Here is a 16704-nt window from a genome sequence, read left to right as displayed (position 1 = left end):
GGGATAATCTCCAGCACTCCCGTGACCCTAGTGAGGATAAGCGGCTCAGAAAATGGATGGATGAATGGATGAAGTAATTTAATTACAGTAAGTTAGCACCCATTATTTCTGTCATGTTGTAATGTTGGTTTGACTTGACTGATGAGAATATACGATCTGACTGGAGCAGTGATTTCCAACCTTTATGGAGCCAAGGAACATATTTTACAATTGAAAAATCTCACGGCACACCAACAAACAAAAATGTCACAAAAAGTGGATACATTAATTATTGTATTTAATTCCTGCCATCTAATAGAAGACCATTCATTTGTTCTGTCTGTTACTATGCCTCACTGGCATAAATAGAGGAACAAAGATACATTATTTATTGTAAATATACTTTTTGGAGCAATTAGGTACACAAGAATATACAGTAAATGAACAGGTCATTTAAATAGACACATTCCTCCATCTTGTGATCGGATCGGTGATCGTTTTTTTAAACTCACTGATCGGCCCCAAAAATCCTGATCGTGTAAAGCCTAGTGATAACGGTCTTTAAATTACTTCAGGTTATTCATGTTCAACCTAATCAGCAGCCAAAAACATACAGTATCTCATTATTATTGTGGTCATGAGTTATCCTTGCACTGCAATTACACTGGTGTTGTGATAATGTGAGAAGCATCATATTATGGCAAGAAAGGCATAAAATGTGAACTTTGACAGATTATGAATCGAAAGTCTAACTATGCAAAACTTGATTAAGATGTTAGGCATTTAATTGATAAAACGCTACGTACTGCATATTCATCTTAACACACACACACACACACAAAATGCATACACACACAGTGGTTATATCAATAACAACAGTGGAGAAAGTCAACCTGGCAAATAGCAGTGAGATTTAAATTACAACTGCCCAATTTGTCATCTTCTCCCTACAGGCTAAACAAAGAGAAGCATTATGAAAATAACGTAAAATCTCTGCAGTTGTGATGAATTATTGATTTGATGTGAATCTGCGTGGTGACGTTTTGTGTTATTGGTCAACCAATTACAGCCAATGTTATCCTACAGCGAAACCTCCTGAGTTTTTTTCTTGGGAGATGTTTTTCCAAGATGGGAACAGTATTTGGCCACATACCTTTTCTCTATGTTGTTGCTTTATATTGGCTTTGCTGCAAAGGATTTACGGTAATACTTTTTTTAATAACAGCCAAGAGCACAAAATGTTCAGCTATCATTTCATGTTCTAAATTAGGCCTGACATTCTAGAAAAATGACTGTTGCTCCATGCTGATGGTGGCACAATTTCATCTGATACATTTATAAGAATGAAATCAACTGCGATTTCTCATTAAGCTGAGCTCTTTGCAAGCCTACTGAACAAAGATCTACATGCCAATGCTTTCATTATGTTTTTGTTTCAAACATGTACAGAATATTGTTTTTATAATCATGTTTATAGTACGTTTGAGGATAAGTGTGATTTATATATTGTAGGTAAGTGAATGCCACAACAAATCTCACACTTTGCGTAATAAAATGGCTTATGTTACAATTGTGCTCATTTCAATAAAAGGCCTTTGCTATTATTCACGCTACAGTGCAAAATGCTCACTGTAATGTTTTCATAGAAACAGTGGTTTGGAATATATTATGTCCTAAATTCTCCTAAATATACTGTAAATAAATTTACAGAGTAAAGTATAGTTAAGTCATTAGGAACACCTGCAAGCCGAAGAAGAATCCATTAAATGATAAGAGAGTTCAGTTTCTGGGTATGGTTACATGATTTTACTATTGTTGTTTATCTTTTCTACAATACCATAAAGGACAAATTTATGTTTACCTTGTTTTTTATGAGTGTGTCGTTAAAAACAAATACAGCACAAAATTGAAATAATTTTAAAGTTTTTTAGTTTATTAGGAAGAAATAATCTGGTGTGTTCCCTATCAAATCACTATGCAATGTCTGTGAAGCATTGTGGGATGTGGCGGCCATTTTGGGCTACAGTTATCCACAGTGAATGCAAACAAGGCAGTGTAAACCCACAGTGAAATACAGCATGTTAAAATGCAAAACTGGGAATGGGATTTACTGGGAAACATACTTGCTAACACTCAGCTCAACTAAATTTTATCTACAGAGCACTTTAAAAATAACTGCAGGTGAAAAAATGGGTAGACCTGTCATGGGTATGTGTTATGGTTGTTGTCTTCACCCTGTCTCGTACAGATCTGCTCCTGAGAGCATCTTCCCCACCTGTGCCTCGTTTACCCTAATTACCCCATGCATTTAACCTCGTGTCTGATTCTTTCTGGTCGCCAGTTTGTTGTACCTTGTTTCCATGTCACCGACTCATAGTAAGACTAGACCCTGTTCTGGTTATTGACCTTGCATTTTTGCCTCACATTTTTGTGATACTATTGCCTGCCTGTGTACTGACCTCTGCCCGTTTATTAAACCTCTCTTTTTGAAACTGTCCATTTGAATTAGTCGTGCATTTTGGGTCCTGTCCTTTGTTCCGTTCATGACACATTGAACAGTCACCCAACCTTGATGCTTTCTGCTTTTTGGGTACTAAGGGTGGAATGCTTGTTGCATGCTATTTTGAGCTACTCCATCTAACTATGAGCTACAGCTAACGGGGCTAAATGCGATGCAAAGCTGCAGAGGCGAAAATTCCCTCCGCATCAATGTAGCGTCAATGTAGCATAATCTTCGCCTGTGTGGCAGTGAATAAGCTTCACTTAGGACATGTATCAGGGAGGATGAGGAGTAATTAACAAAAGACGTGGACGCTATGCTAATCGTGGCATGAAGTCGCAAAACACCGAAATAATTGATTGGGTGGTACTGCACTTGAAACATACGTAGGTGTGGCTGGAACCATGCAGGATAAACAACTTTGAAGAGCAAAGTAGCAGACAAATTAAAAAGTGTCTAGAATGCTGTAATACACAACAATGCTGGACAGCCACACAGGGGCAGGAATCAGGAACCGGAAATTAATTGGTACGTCTCCGCTAGTCCACTACGTCACTTGAGAAAATGGGCCTATAAATTTAAAAGTACATTAATATAATATATATTTAGAATATAAGAAAACCACAAAGTGGAAATTTGCATCGTTTCAGCAGAAGTAGTGGATACAGGAAATACAAAAGTAGTATGCAAGAGAAGACATTTGGTTGCAAATCCGTCCACCATTACAAAGTATTTTAAGCATTTTAAATACATTAAAATAGCAAATATTGAAGCCGTAATTTATTAACGATTGCGATTAGAGTAATGATTAAGTACTACTATTGAACAGAATTACTTTTATCCTATTACATAATATACTGCAATAACTGGCCAACGTTAATGTTCTTGATGTAATTTTAAAAATATGGAAATTAAGAAAAATTGTTCTGGAAGTGAATTTGGCAACTGCAGTCATAGCTATAAATGCAATTGTAATTTATTTCCGTGTTTCGGTTTTCAGTTTTGGGCCTTGGTTTCCTCATTTTTGATTTTCAGTTTTGGTCAAGAATTTTTATTTCAGTGCATAACTACTCATTAGCAAAATAAAATAAAAATAAAAGATACCTTTAGCCTGCCTTGTGTTGTGTTTTACTGAGTGCCATTGTAGTGGATTCATTCATTCATCTTCCGTTCCGCTTATCCTCACGCGGGTCGCGGGCGTGCTGGAGCCTATCCCAGCTACCTTTGGGCGAGAGGCGGGTTACACCCTGAACTGGTCACCAGCCAATCGCAGGGCACATAAACAAACAACCATTCGCACCTACGGGCAATTTAGAGTCTTCAATTAACCTACCATACATGTTTTTTGGGATGTAGGAGGAAACCGGAGTACCTGGAGAAATCCCACACAGGCACGGGGAGAACATGCAAACTCCACACAAGCGGGGCCAGGATTTGAACCCCGGTCCTCAGAACTGTGAGGCTTATGTGCTAACCAGTTTCGCTCCGTGCCGCCCCATTATAGTTGTCTTTTTAAATTTAGAATGTTTGCTAAAACATTTGTATTTGATATAATTACACTGTGCGTGTGTATATTAGATTTATAAGTATACATGAGATGAGAACACTATACTGGAAAATAATAGTCATCAACTCTGCAATATCTTCTGAATCAGCTGAATCTCTAAGCTGGCTGGCTGTTTGGCTGTTGCGTTGCATCACTATTTAATGGATTTTGCTTCATAAGCCCTACTATTCAGAGATGGATGACATGACGTGATATTCTGCAAATGTTTCATCATTTTAAATCATTGCTGGGGGGGCACCTTGATGTCTGGATATTTTGTTTCCTCTTGATATACAAATCACAGTGCAAGTTCAGATGACCATCAGATGCAACAGTATTTTTTTGTTTACAGGCCATCTATTGACATAAAAAGGGGGAGGTTTTTTTGCAGTTAGTCGTCTAGGTTTATCAGTTGGTTATAGCCTATTGAGGGTATAGGCTTTCAATACAAATTTCACTCTTCTCATTGCTAATGTCACTCACCCCATTGACAGGATAGGTCTTCCAGTCCAGTTCCCCCAGTACTGCTGTGGTGTCCAAAAGAATCACTGGAAAGAGCACAGAAAGTCATGTAAAATGGAGAGGAAAGAGCAAGAGCAGGGCGGTTCAAACACAGTGAGGGGCAGAAGTGCGGCAAAGAATGAAGAGGGTGGGCGTGAAAGAGGTTGGACAGAGAAGTTAAAGAGAAATGGAAACAACAAAATGGGAAGAGAACAGACAATACTTATCAAGCTGTCAATGAGCAGCAGAGTCGTACCGGCCTTAACAGATTCTACCAAGTGTGAAATAACAGCTCTTTGGAAGGTCTAGGACAACACAGCTCTAATAGACACCTAGCTTCCATCTAAGGGAAAGTCAGGAAGATAAGAACTGTCCTGTGATGAGGTCAAGGGGGATTGTTCCAAATTGGATAAGAACATTTTGAAAGTTTGAAGGATGAAAGACATTTTCAAGCCACTACAACATCCAATCACATGGACTAATATTAATATTTTATGAATAGGACAGGTTCCATTATGACTCAATGTACCCCAGCTCTCGTTCAGTATTAGCTGTGGTTACCACCAGAGTTGTGGACTCGAGTCACATGATTTGGTTTCAAGTAAGACTCAAGTCATGAATTTAATGAACAGCATTGACTCGTGACTTCACTCCGACTCGAGCCCTTGACTTGAAAAGACTTCTACCAAGATATTGAAAAACGAACACTGCATCTCTCTCTCAATGGCTCAAAAATGTCAATGGTTATTTTCTTGCAGGAATTTCAGAATAATGTAACCATAAAGTTGATGTTCTCAGATAGGCCTATCACCCAGGTGTCCCACCATACTCAAGCTGAATTATAGCCTGTAGTTACTTTTAACAGCTAACACCCTGTTGGGCATGTTCAAGATCAGAATCAGAATCATCTTTATTTGCCAAGTATGTCCAAAAAACACACAAGGAATTTGTCTCCGGTAGCTGGAGCCGCTCTAGTACAACAACAGACAGTCAATTGACACAGAACACTTTTGAGACATAAAGACATTGACAAAAAAAAAAACAGTCGCTGAGCAGTAAAGGGTTGCTAGTTATCTGGTAATGCCGGTACATTTAAAAAAATGTTTTTGGACAATTGTGCAAAAAGATGCAGAGTACTCTAGCACTTAGAGCAGTTCAAATGACTAATATTGCAATAGTCCAGTGCAATAACCATTGTGCAAAGGGCACTGAGTCTTCAAGGAGTGTATGTGGTTTAAAGTGACGAGTAGTGCGATAATCTGGGACAATGTTGATTGAAGATGAGGAATTGACCAGGACGTCACTCTTTCAGACACTACTTAAAGCAATGGTTTTATTGGGGGGGGGGGGAATGCACAGTATAAATCAGAAATAAATGTGGCAGTTAGGTAAGGTACACATGTACACATGCACATCCACAAAGTAATGGTAACATCCACAGAAACGACAATGAGTCAACAAGGACGTTAATTATTGCAAAAAAAATAAATAATTACAATCCCAATTGCATTGTGGGAATCGCGCATCTTGAATCATGTATGCTTGTTTTCGTTAGCTTTAGCAGCATTTACCGATCACCACACAGCTACCATCTATTCGACATGAAGGAACAGTCTTTGTTTTTTCTTCTTCGCCTATTTTTGACATAATATTTTTACGCAGTGCCCCCTAGTATTCTGACTGAGATACTGCAGTTGGGTAAAATTGTGCCTTTGAAACAAGATGACAAACCTGGGTTCCTTTTTTTTTTTTTATTATTAATGCCTTATGTTTTTGTTTTAGCTTACATGTATGTATTTCTTATTTGTGTTTGAAATTGCCTCACTAGAAATGTTTTTAGACAAGAAAATGCAGTTTCCTGCTATATGCACAATGTGAATTTAAGAAAAATACTGTTGATTATCCAAAAGAGGAAACCAATTGCTCATTCATTATTAAGTGAAATGTCTCATTTTGACGTGTGTATTCATAATTTCTATTTTATCAAACAAAAATATATTTTATCCGATTACTTGATTATTCCAAATAATTGTCAGTAGGAAACTCGATTACTAGTTGGAGCACTACTGGATGCAAATTCTCATTTTGTGCCAGGTCTGTTTAATGAAACTTCAGAAATAAAGTGAGTCATAGCATATCATTTTCATAGAATAACTGAAAACGTATTGTCGATCGGTTTTGAAGGGGAACAATTTTTGATCAGTCCCCTAGCTTTCTTATAAAGGTTCAATGCACTTGTTTATCAAATTTGTTTTGATAAATTAATGGATTTTAAATAGATATTAAATATATAAGTATATATTAATTAAATATATAAATATTAATTATATTCAAATATATTATTACTTTGATGTTAAAATGACTCAAAACGACTCGAAACTGAAAGTGAAGGACTTGCGACTTGACTCAGGACTTGCCTGTCTCGACTTGGGACTTGACTCCGGACTTAATGGTAAAGACTTGAGACTTACTTGTGACTTGGAAAGCAACGACTTGGTCCCACCTCTAGTAGCCACAGATTATATTGTTAATTTAAAGACACATTTTTAATCTGACTTGACTTTTCCAATAAAATGTAATCTAAGCAGACACATGTGACTGAAAAAGACATTTCACTGCCGTCTGCGGTGGAAGACTGCAGAAAGACACCACTAGTGTCTGAGTGAGATGCAGCAGAAGTCGTTCCCCTAAAAATAAATCTGTTCACGTCATTATGAAATGTATCGAGCCACTCTGGAATGGGTATGCAATCCATGCTTAGACAAAAGGCTTCTAAAATCCAAACTAGCAAAGCAGATTGAGATTGTATCTTTTTAACCATTTACAGTGACAATTACTGCAAATTAGAAACATCCAATTTCTCTCCGGTCATTGCTGCAAATGGTATTTGCAAATTAGGCTTTTGCAATCATCTGAAAGTCCCATCCTTGACATCCAATACTCACACAGATAAGTTTTTTTTTTTTTTTTTTAATTATGCATTTTCAATTATCCTTATGACTGGGGATGTCTTCTGCCGAATGTCTGTTGAAGGAGGTTGTCACTATGATGGTGAACAGAAGTTGCTGTAATGTTAATTTTGAAAAAAAGAATGGTTATGAACAAAATTGACTAGTGTGTACACTTCCATACTAAATTCCCTTTAGAGCATTTTTTATAACTGTTTTACTTGGGACCATGGTCTGTGTTTTTATATTTTAAAGCTCCAAGTGTTTTAGTTTTAATTTAAAAAAATGTTTGCATATCTTGGTAATAATTAAACAACACGTCAGAAGACAGTTACTCGTCTCCTTCTCGTTGCTATACAGGTGGCAGAGTCAGATTCGATCGTCTTCAGACTTGTAGGTAGGTTTTGTAGCAGAGGCAGAACCTCATGAATTTTTAGTTGCAGCGGTTCCTGGTGAGTTTTGTACCACTTGTAATTGTGAATTATTAATTCTGAGGTTATTATTTCTCTTTGCTGAGCAAATGTCCTGCTGCTGTTGGTATGATATTTGACATTAGTGGTCAAAGTTCGAACAGCTCTTGACTTGACTGTACTCCTAACATAAAGTACTGTATTGACTCTGTCTTTTATACTGTATTATATATGGGAGGTTTTATTGTTCTTCCTCTTGGGACCAAAACCAAAAGCAATCAGCTGTCCTATCAGAAAATAAGAGTGCAATTGAGATTGTAATTACCCTGTGATTTGACCTAAAAAAATGTTCGTTGTTTGTCCAATGAAACAAACACATGATGCACATTTTCACTTGCTTTGTCAAAAACGAGGGAGAATCTCATATTAACCATACAGTCGCTCCATCCCCTTAACCCAAATGTGTTTACAATATGTCCTCATTAATGTGTTCAACAGTAAACCGATCTATGTGTTAGTTCTTGGTAGTCAGAGTTGTTTTAACAACTTATTTTTTTCTCTATGCATGAGTACAAACAAGAATAATCTCGAGCTCTCCTCTCTGGTCACGGTTCAGGTTAGAAGAGAGTCATTATCTGGTTAAACCCTGTGAGCCAATTTGATATGATGAATGTGCAATTTCCTTTGTCTCTACACAGACAGTTAATTCCACTCTATCAATAAAACTTGTCCCACTTCAGTGGTGGACATCATAAACCTGAGAGTCACATCTTGAGATGACCTGCCACTCCAGCATGACAGCTGGCTTTTCCATATGTGGATTAATGCACTGGTCGCACGGAACAGAGCAGATAACCTTTGATTAGACTCAATGAAGCAGTTAAAATTTAGGAAAAACCCCGCCAGCACGTATTCTCTGCACTTAAATAAGGCTGATTTATGATGACAGGGTGGCCATGTCACAGGCCAAAAGGACCAATATTTTCCCATATAATGCTTTGTGCAATGTTTGATGGCATCTCATTTGTTTTACTCCCATCAATGTCTTGATCACTATCTCTTCCACACCAATCTAAATACAGTATAGTCAGACCATAATCTAGACATAAGCATAAAATCTTTATTCCTGTCAAGTAGCCTCCAAACCAGGAAATAATGGATGACTGAAAGGGCAGATTTGCGTTTGTGAGATTGTCTTACTCAACTCAACAAATGTGTGATACAGTTTCTAGGGGTTGAACTGGCTAGTCGACACATCGAATTTGCCACTATACAATGTAGGTTATAGCTTAATGTCGACTATTCGCCACTCACGTATACTGTAGCGCCTGATTACAAAATGAAACAGAAACAAGCTATGGTCGATCAATAACCCCTTTATTCGAAAAACAAACAGTTAGTGTAGTGGTCCTCTCTACAGTCAGATTTGTGTGCTTGGGATCTTCAGGGTCTCAAAGACAGTCGCATCTTATACAACGCTTGCAACAATCCATGTAACAAAACTGACTCTTTGCTACAACTCATTATTGAAAACCATTTCCTTTTTTTTTAAAACTACAATATATACTATTCTTATCTACTGCAGCAAGTAGCGACCCTATAGTTTTGTCACATGAATTGGTGTTAGAGTTGTACAAATTCCGACTGGGTATCTGAAGAGGATTGGATGAGCGAGTGATTAAATGTGATTTGATCTGCGCAGGGACGGCAGGGAGAGTGAGTGAGCGAACTTGCATTTGGACTTTTGAGGCACGCACAAGTTTTTATTTTAATTTTTTTTAAATTGCACAGCGAGTTTAGACTGAAAACAATATCAATAACGTCATGGATTACTCGACCTTGATTTAACTATCATCACCTTCGCGTCAACTACAAAAATGATGAAGTCATTCTACCCCTACAGTTTACAAACGGACACAGATTTATGTATATTATATTTCATTTTTGATGCATTACATCAAATAATCCCAGTGACAGGTAATTTAAATGTTATTGATGTGTAGAATCAAAGGTTTCAAAAATATTGAGCTGACTATTCAGGACTTACAATGATTTTATATAGGATGTATTTTCAGTGGCTCAAACATATTTGGACATTTAGCATAATTTTAAATACACTGTTATATACTATATATACTATGCTTTTTAAAACTTGGATGATATCCTTTGCGGTCACTGACAAGGCTGCAGTCTGCGTCTGCCGTCACTGCGTCCACATTCAGTTTCTGCTGATTTGTGGGCTTTGGCCTGCCTTCGCCTTGTCTTCAGCAGGTGAAAAGCTTTAGATCCCTTCACAACATTGAAATAAGTCAAGAATACTCCAGAGGTAGGTACTGTATATTGTCAGAATTAAAACTCAAGAGATGACTCCATAAATATAAAATAAATATAAAATACAGAAACTTTCCACATGGTGTAAACCTGTACCTTTAACTCACAAGAAAACAAGATTCAACTGCTTGAAAGCATCTATCATCACATCTCTGTACCATTTATTTTGGTATCATTGCCTAGTGAGGATAAGCGGTTCGGAAAATGGATGGATGGATGGTTTTATATATGATTCAATGTTGATTGATTGATTGATTGATTTATTGATCAATCGATCAAAAAACAGGAACAGAATGGGGACAAGGGATGGGAAAACATGACAAGTCATGATTGTCGTAGATTCCCATCAAGATTTTTAAAGTGTAGAATGGGGTACCTGACAGTCCGTAATACAATACAGGGAGGAAGCGAGACAGACAGACAGTGTTTTCTAGCAATGAGAGCGCACTGTGCGTTGTGTATGTGAATAACGGGTTCTTTTACATGTTTTGGTACAAGGAATGGATGAGTAAATTAGTTGTTGACAGAAAACTAATATTAAACATTTATTGGGCCAAAGTGTGTGTCCCCAATGACTCGAGACGGGTAGGTTTGTTCGACTCTTCCGAGGCCACAAACATGCTAAAAAGCTGCCCGGCGTCCACGTTTCATCCAAAAAAAAACCTTGACAGAACATGACAAATATGAGGGACACCATCGGAATGTGACGCGCCAAGAGGGAACATACTGGCATCTGGCGTAGACCACTGGCTGAAACGTGGTGCACCTTTGAGCCTTCAGAGCTTAGAGAAAAAGGCCAAAATCGACTATGCACCATGATGCATATTTCAGGCAAACAAGGCTGCTGTGGCCACGGGAAACATGAGCCTGATTATCCAAATAATACCACACCATACCTTAAACACACACAAAAGAAATATTTCAACAGCTTCACTATCTTTCCTTCTTTATATGTTGATGTATGTGTTGATGCACAGTTCATGTCACACTTCATTGTGATTTGTGCATTAGTGCATGAATACTTCATAGCTGTTACCTTCATCAGCCACAATTTTAGGTCCATCCGCACAATTTATGAGATTGACTATTTTAATTGACAATCGGAGATATTAGCAATGCATTCATTATTGTGTCCATTAGATGCAGTGAGTATACTGACAGATATTGTTCGTATTTTGGTAACCTAATCTGACTTTATGAAAGGGGCAAACATGAGAAACATCCCCAGTATTGTTCAGTGCAGTTTTACACCACTACAACCGACAATAATAAAGATATTTATACTGTATTCCTAAATCGACACCACAATAAGAATGCCATTTAAAACATTAAGATAACATTTTTGTATTGAATCTCATTAGATTGTGCAGCATGCAATGTTGACTGTTGTGTTCAGGGACCGACAATGTCAAACGTACTTGCTCAAATGTTTCCACAAACAACTCTACTGTATACTGATACTGTAGGAAGGCCACAACAACAGACAACAAAGAACAGCAAAAAAGGTTTCCGGACCAGCTTTCATTCCCAGAGGGAGATCAGAAAAGAAGACAGAAAAATGCAGGGGGCATGAATGTTGTAAATGTTTGTTCTCAGAAGGAGGCAAACTTCTACTCACCCATGTACAAGCCAGGAAAAATCAATGCAATTAAGATGGTAACACTCACCTAATTTATATACCTCTTCCAATCAATTACATCCTTTATACTACAATGACCCTATTCTTTAAGAGCTATCAGTCAATTCAAATAACAGTGGAGGGATTTGGGCTCCCTAAATACTAAGATAATGGGGAGCAGTCAGCTTCTCACAGACTGTGAGAAACACTCGCTGATAATGATCATTGAACTCTGGCATTGATCTGCTCTGACCAAAGGACTTCCCCAACTACATTGGTCAAAAAACAATCTAGAATAAACACACAACTAGACATATTTTATATAATATATATATATATATATATATATAGGAGGTATATAGTAGGAAGACTGTAAACCTATTGTGTATCCACCCTACAGCCCTCTGCTATGAAAATCGAGCTGTAAGAACAAAAGGGATACCTCTGAAAAATAAAGGACTGGATTGGACCCCCTAACTACTTCAGTTTTTTTTTTTCTCATCACAATATTTTTGACAATTCTGCGTCTAAGGCACTTTTAATCATAGTTAAATACATATTACATTTTCAATGCAGCATGCGCACCACCTCGATGGAGCGTTTCGACCCAATACTTTGTGAATGTATCACAGCGGGGAGTTTTGCGAGCACGTGTGTGTCATGTCTGATGATTGTTTTCTGTTTTTTGTCTTTCTTATTTTGTCCCTCTGTTATGTTATGTTATGATTTTATTTTATATTATGTATATTACTGTACATAAACACATATAACGTAACATATCTTGCATAAAAACTTCACAAAGAGGCAATGAAATGTGGACGAAGCAGATGTCGGCACTCGGCACCACCAGATGTTTGCTGTTGTTGGCCAAATTCTGATTCCTCGCAAACATAATATGATCTAATTTAAGAGCTGCAGCTGCAACTGTATCTACAGCAGTAGGCCGTCTTTTTACAAAAGGAAAATGGGCAGAGAAATGCTTGGGTAAGAACTTTTGACGGAGAATACAGTTTTTTATAATTAACATCCACAATACACAATGGGAATTTACTGTAATTTTTTTTTAGATCGTAAAGGTCATTCAACTTTTAATTTAGCTTACAATGGTACAGTGATATTGCATTTTCCTCTAAAAAGAGATAAACTGCAGTATTTACTTTCATGTAGTATTACAGTAATCCAACAAATTAGTAACTTTAATCTTATGTACTGAAATTACTGCAAATATGATGAACAGTGAATTTATGAATATGCTTTTAAAATGTATATATTCGTTTCAAACAGTGGTCTTTTTATTGTAGTACAAATTTCTCATCTAAGGGCTTTTTTTCAATCATAAAAAGACTATAATACCAATCAATGGCTATGTATGGTCAATCACTCATTAACTGATGCATCATACATTTACTGTAAACACACAACACCCTACACAATAATATTATTTTTTTTATCTGTACTCACTGTTTAGCCGTTCCTCATGGATAGCATGCATCACACATAAAAATACTGGTTCCTGTTTATTTACAAATATCAAACCGGAAGAAAAGTCAATACTATCTCAAAAGTTTTGGGTTTTTTTTTCAATTATAACATGACAGAGCTAGATACAGTTACCAGTCAGCGCTTTTAAATTGAACCTTATATTACAAAAGAATCAGTATTTGGAAATTTTTAACATTAACCCCCAAAAACAATATGTAATGTTTTAGTCCTACCTGACAGTGAGGTGTCAATTTTTAATCAGGTTTAATTTACCTAATATCGTTCTTTGCCCCATAAAAGCTTTCATGTTCGTGTGCCACATGGTGGTAACGCTATGACTTTTGATGGATTGGCAAGATATTAAATGGACAAATATTGGTTTATGGCGATCCGGCTCAATAATTGTATCGGGTCAACTCATGATTTGAAAAAACAAAAATTAAAAAAAATTCTATTTACACAATATTCACATTTACAAGCCACTTAGTAATTACTTGAATTCTTTTTTTTTTTTTTTTTTTTTGCCAAATACATATCACCTACTTTGTATTTCAGACTCGTTGCATCTAGTCAGTATTGTCTCTTTGTGAGTGCATTTTAAACTCCTCACGTAGTTTTATCAAGTTTCTCCCATATGCCTTCCGTCCCCTTCAAGCCTGTCTCCAGTACAGACAGGCAAGCAGGCAGACATGCATCCTGTGGGGAAAACTCGGAGCACTTACATAAAGCGATGCACACACAAAGATAAAGTGAAGGAGACTCTGACATTTGGCTAGTGAAAGGGGCTGTCTGTCATCTTTGAAAATGTGTATCCTAAACATCAGACCCTCGACGAAGAATATTATTAAACTGACCTCTGTCAATGTGTGAAGTGGAAGATTTCAAGAGGCGATTGACATGAAGGCGACCATTTGCCCCTGTGGTTTATGAGCATAAGTCAGAGTCGATAACATTATTATGATATCCAATCTTTCCTCATACGATACTGCCCATTTTGGCTGGAAATATTTCAGAAAGTCTTGTTATATTAAGAATCCACCTCTCTAAGATGAGATCAAATCCTGATGTTTTAGTACTGGGGTGTGAATTTGTGAGCGATACGTCTGGGACATTCAAAGCCAAAATGTCTGATATCAACAAAAAAAGCACAGAGGTGGGAAATGGCAGGTCCAAAGCACCCCTAGAGGTGAGTTGCCAGAGGCTTCCATTTACTCTCACTCTCCCTGTCACTGGAACAATGTTTCTCTGCCCTGAGACTTTAGAGTTTGAGAACAATGTCACAGCATTTGCCATAATTCAACCCTGAGCACGCTTGTGGAGACAAACTACCACTTCATCTTGCACATTCTTGAAAATAGTTCATAAAAACAAAGATGATTACGACTGCAGGTAGATTTACCCATCTATCCATCTTCTACGCCGCATATCCTCATTGGGGACACGAGTGAGAGGGAGTTTATCCCATCTGACTTTGGGCGAGAGGCAGGGTACACCCTAGACTGGTCGCCAGTCAATCACAGAGGCTCTATTGAGTCCTCAATTAATCGATGAAGATTTCGGGAGAGGATATGGAGTGGGTGGACAACACCCACGCAAGCACAAGGAGAACATGCAAACGCCACACGGAGATGTTCTAATGGAGATTCGAACCCTGACCTCCTGAATGTGAGGCAGACATTATTTTGAGGGCAACATTTAAGGTTAATTTTTACCATGCTTAATTAACATCCTCCACCACCTGCTCACTTTCAGTCTCTTAACAGTATACTGTATATATACAGGTCCATCTCAATACATTTGAATATTGTTGGAAACTCTTGGATTCACGAAATAAAATGAAATTTCTTGATTTTATTTTGTATTTTATTTTGATGATTAGGCCTGTAGCTGAGAACAAAAGGAAACTCAAATCAACCATTTCAAGATATGAGAATATCACATTAGAAACAATGCAAATGATTTGTCATGTATTTTCCTACTTTTTTAATGTATCTGTATTCACTTTTTGAATTGAACTAATTATATGAATTCGCTTTTCTACAATATTCTAATACATGAATATGCACCTGTTTATATAGATAGACATGTATGCATATAGTACAATTTTGTGTATTACTGTAGGTAAATATGACTTCACCGGTGGTGGTAGAACGGAAGGAGAAACATACCTCATTGTGAAATGCAATCACGAGCCCCAGTGGGATTATATAACATCCAGCATTATATATGAACTGCAGTATATACAGTAGGTTTCTCTAAAATGGAAACTAGTTTTTATTTATTTTTTTTAGACTGGTTAACGCGTGTACCGTGAAATTAGGCTAGACCCGTGTTTTTGTTGTTTCAATGAAGTTAATTCCAGCTTTAAACCATTTGCTGTCAATAAGGTGCCGGACACGTGTTCTCACCTTGGTTTGAGACTCCTGGGTCGGCCAGGATACTTTTGGTGAGCAGGATCAGAAGCAGGCAGTACTTCCCACAGGAGAACATGGTTGAGTCAGACAGGTGCGCTCCGGAGGCGCTACAGCGGTGCTCGCAGCCCTCAATAGACCCTCCAAAATCAAAGCTACTGGCTTTTCGTGAAACGACGCCGTGGTGTCCAAACACACGAGGTCGTCGTGTGGTCCACACTCGTTGTTCTTATCGCTGTTCGTCCCTCTGGAGCTCCAGCTGGAGGTGAGCGAAAAGGCGATGGACACGCGATGCCATAGCGCGCGCAAAAAAGCAACACTTCATCTGGAGCAACTTCCAAAATAAGACAACTGGCGGGCTCCTTCGGAGTCTTGCTCAGCTGCCAACTTTTCAGGGCAAAGTGCCGTATGTCATTTGAATGACTTTATTCCAAAGGCAGAATAGAAGGCAGATGAAGGAAGAAGATCCGGATTTACCGCTTCTCTCTCTCACTCTCTCTCTCTCTCGTTCACTCTCCTCTGCGCACTCTCCCTTATGCACAAACAGGACAGAACAAGTAGGTTACAAGTGATGTTCTGTTCCTTATCTTATTTCTGCCTCGTGATTTCTGCTTGAGAGATGGAAATATGGAAGGGTGGAAATATGAAGCCCTACGCTTCCATGCTATAGTGCAACTCATAAAGCTACATTAGATTATGTGGTTTTGGAGCATTAACGTGTCTGGGACTGTACAGTATGTACTAACACAGTCAAGCAGATAGGTTTCTAATTCACAATATGCACATCACACATTTGGAAGCATACACGCACATGCACTATATGTCCTTGTTCAAGACAATTAGTCGCCTTGCTTACCAACAGAGATTGCGCAAACAAAGCACTCATCCATTATTAAATTCTTGAAAGTTGTTGTGCTTCTTTTTGTGTGCAAACAGTCATGTGTGGTTACCCAGGAGTAAAAATGCAGCACTTCACGT

The 16704-nt window shown here is 37.8% G+C and overlaps 1 protein-coding gene across 3 annotated transcripts in view; it reads right to left on the bottom strand.

Annotated features, from left to right (window-relative positions):
• LOC133399064 (ephrin type-A receptor 6-like) overlaps positions 1–16227 on the bottom strand; it is a 79722-nt gene extending 63495 nt beyond the window's left edge. For all 3 annotated transcript variants that reach the window (XM_061670159.1, XM_061670161.1, XM_061670160.1), the window contains exons 1-2: positions 15724–16227; positions 4509–4573 (exon numbers count right to left, since the gene is read on the bottom strand). In XM_061670159.1, coding sequence (XP_061526143.1) covers positions 4509–4573; positions 15724–15805 — 147 coding nt within the window. In that variant the 5' untranslated portion in view covers positions 15806–16227. The remainder of the gene's footprint in view (positions 1–4508; positions 4574–15723) is intronic.
• Between the last annotated feature and the right edge of the window lie 477 nt (positions 16228–16704).

This window comes from Phycodurus eques, chromosome 2 (assembly GCF_024500275.1).
Source record: "Phycodurus eques isolate BA_2022a chromosome 2, UOR_Pequ_1.1, whole genome shotgun sequence".
Classification (NCBI taxonomy): Eukaryota; Metazoa; Chordata; class Actinopteri; order Syngnathiformes; family Syngnathidae; genus Phycodurus; species Phycodurus eques.
This window is presented reverse-complemented; position numbering and strand designations above follow the sequence as displayed.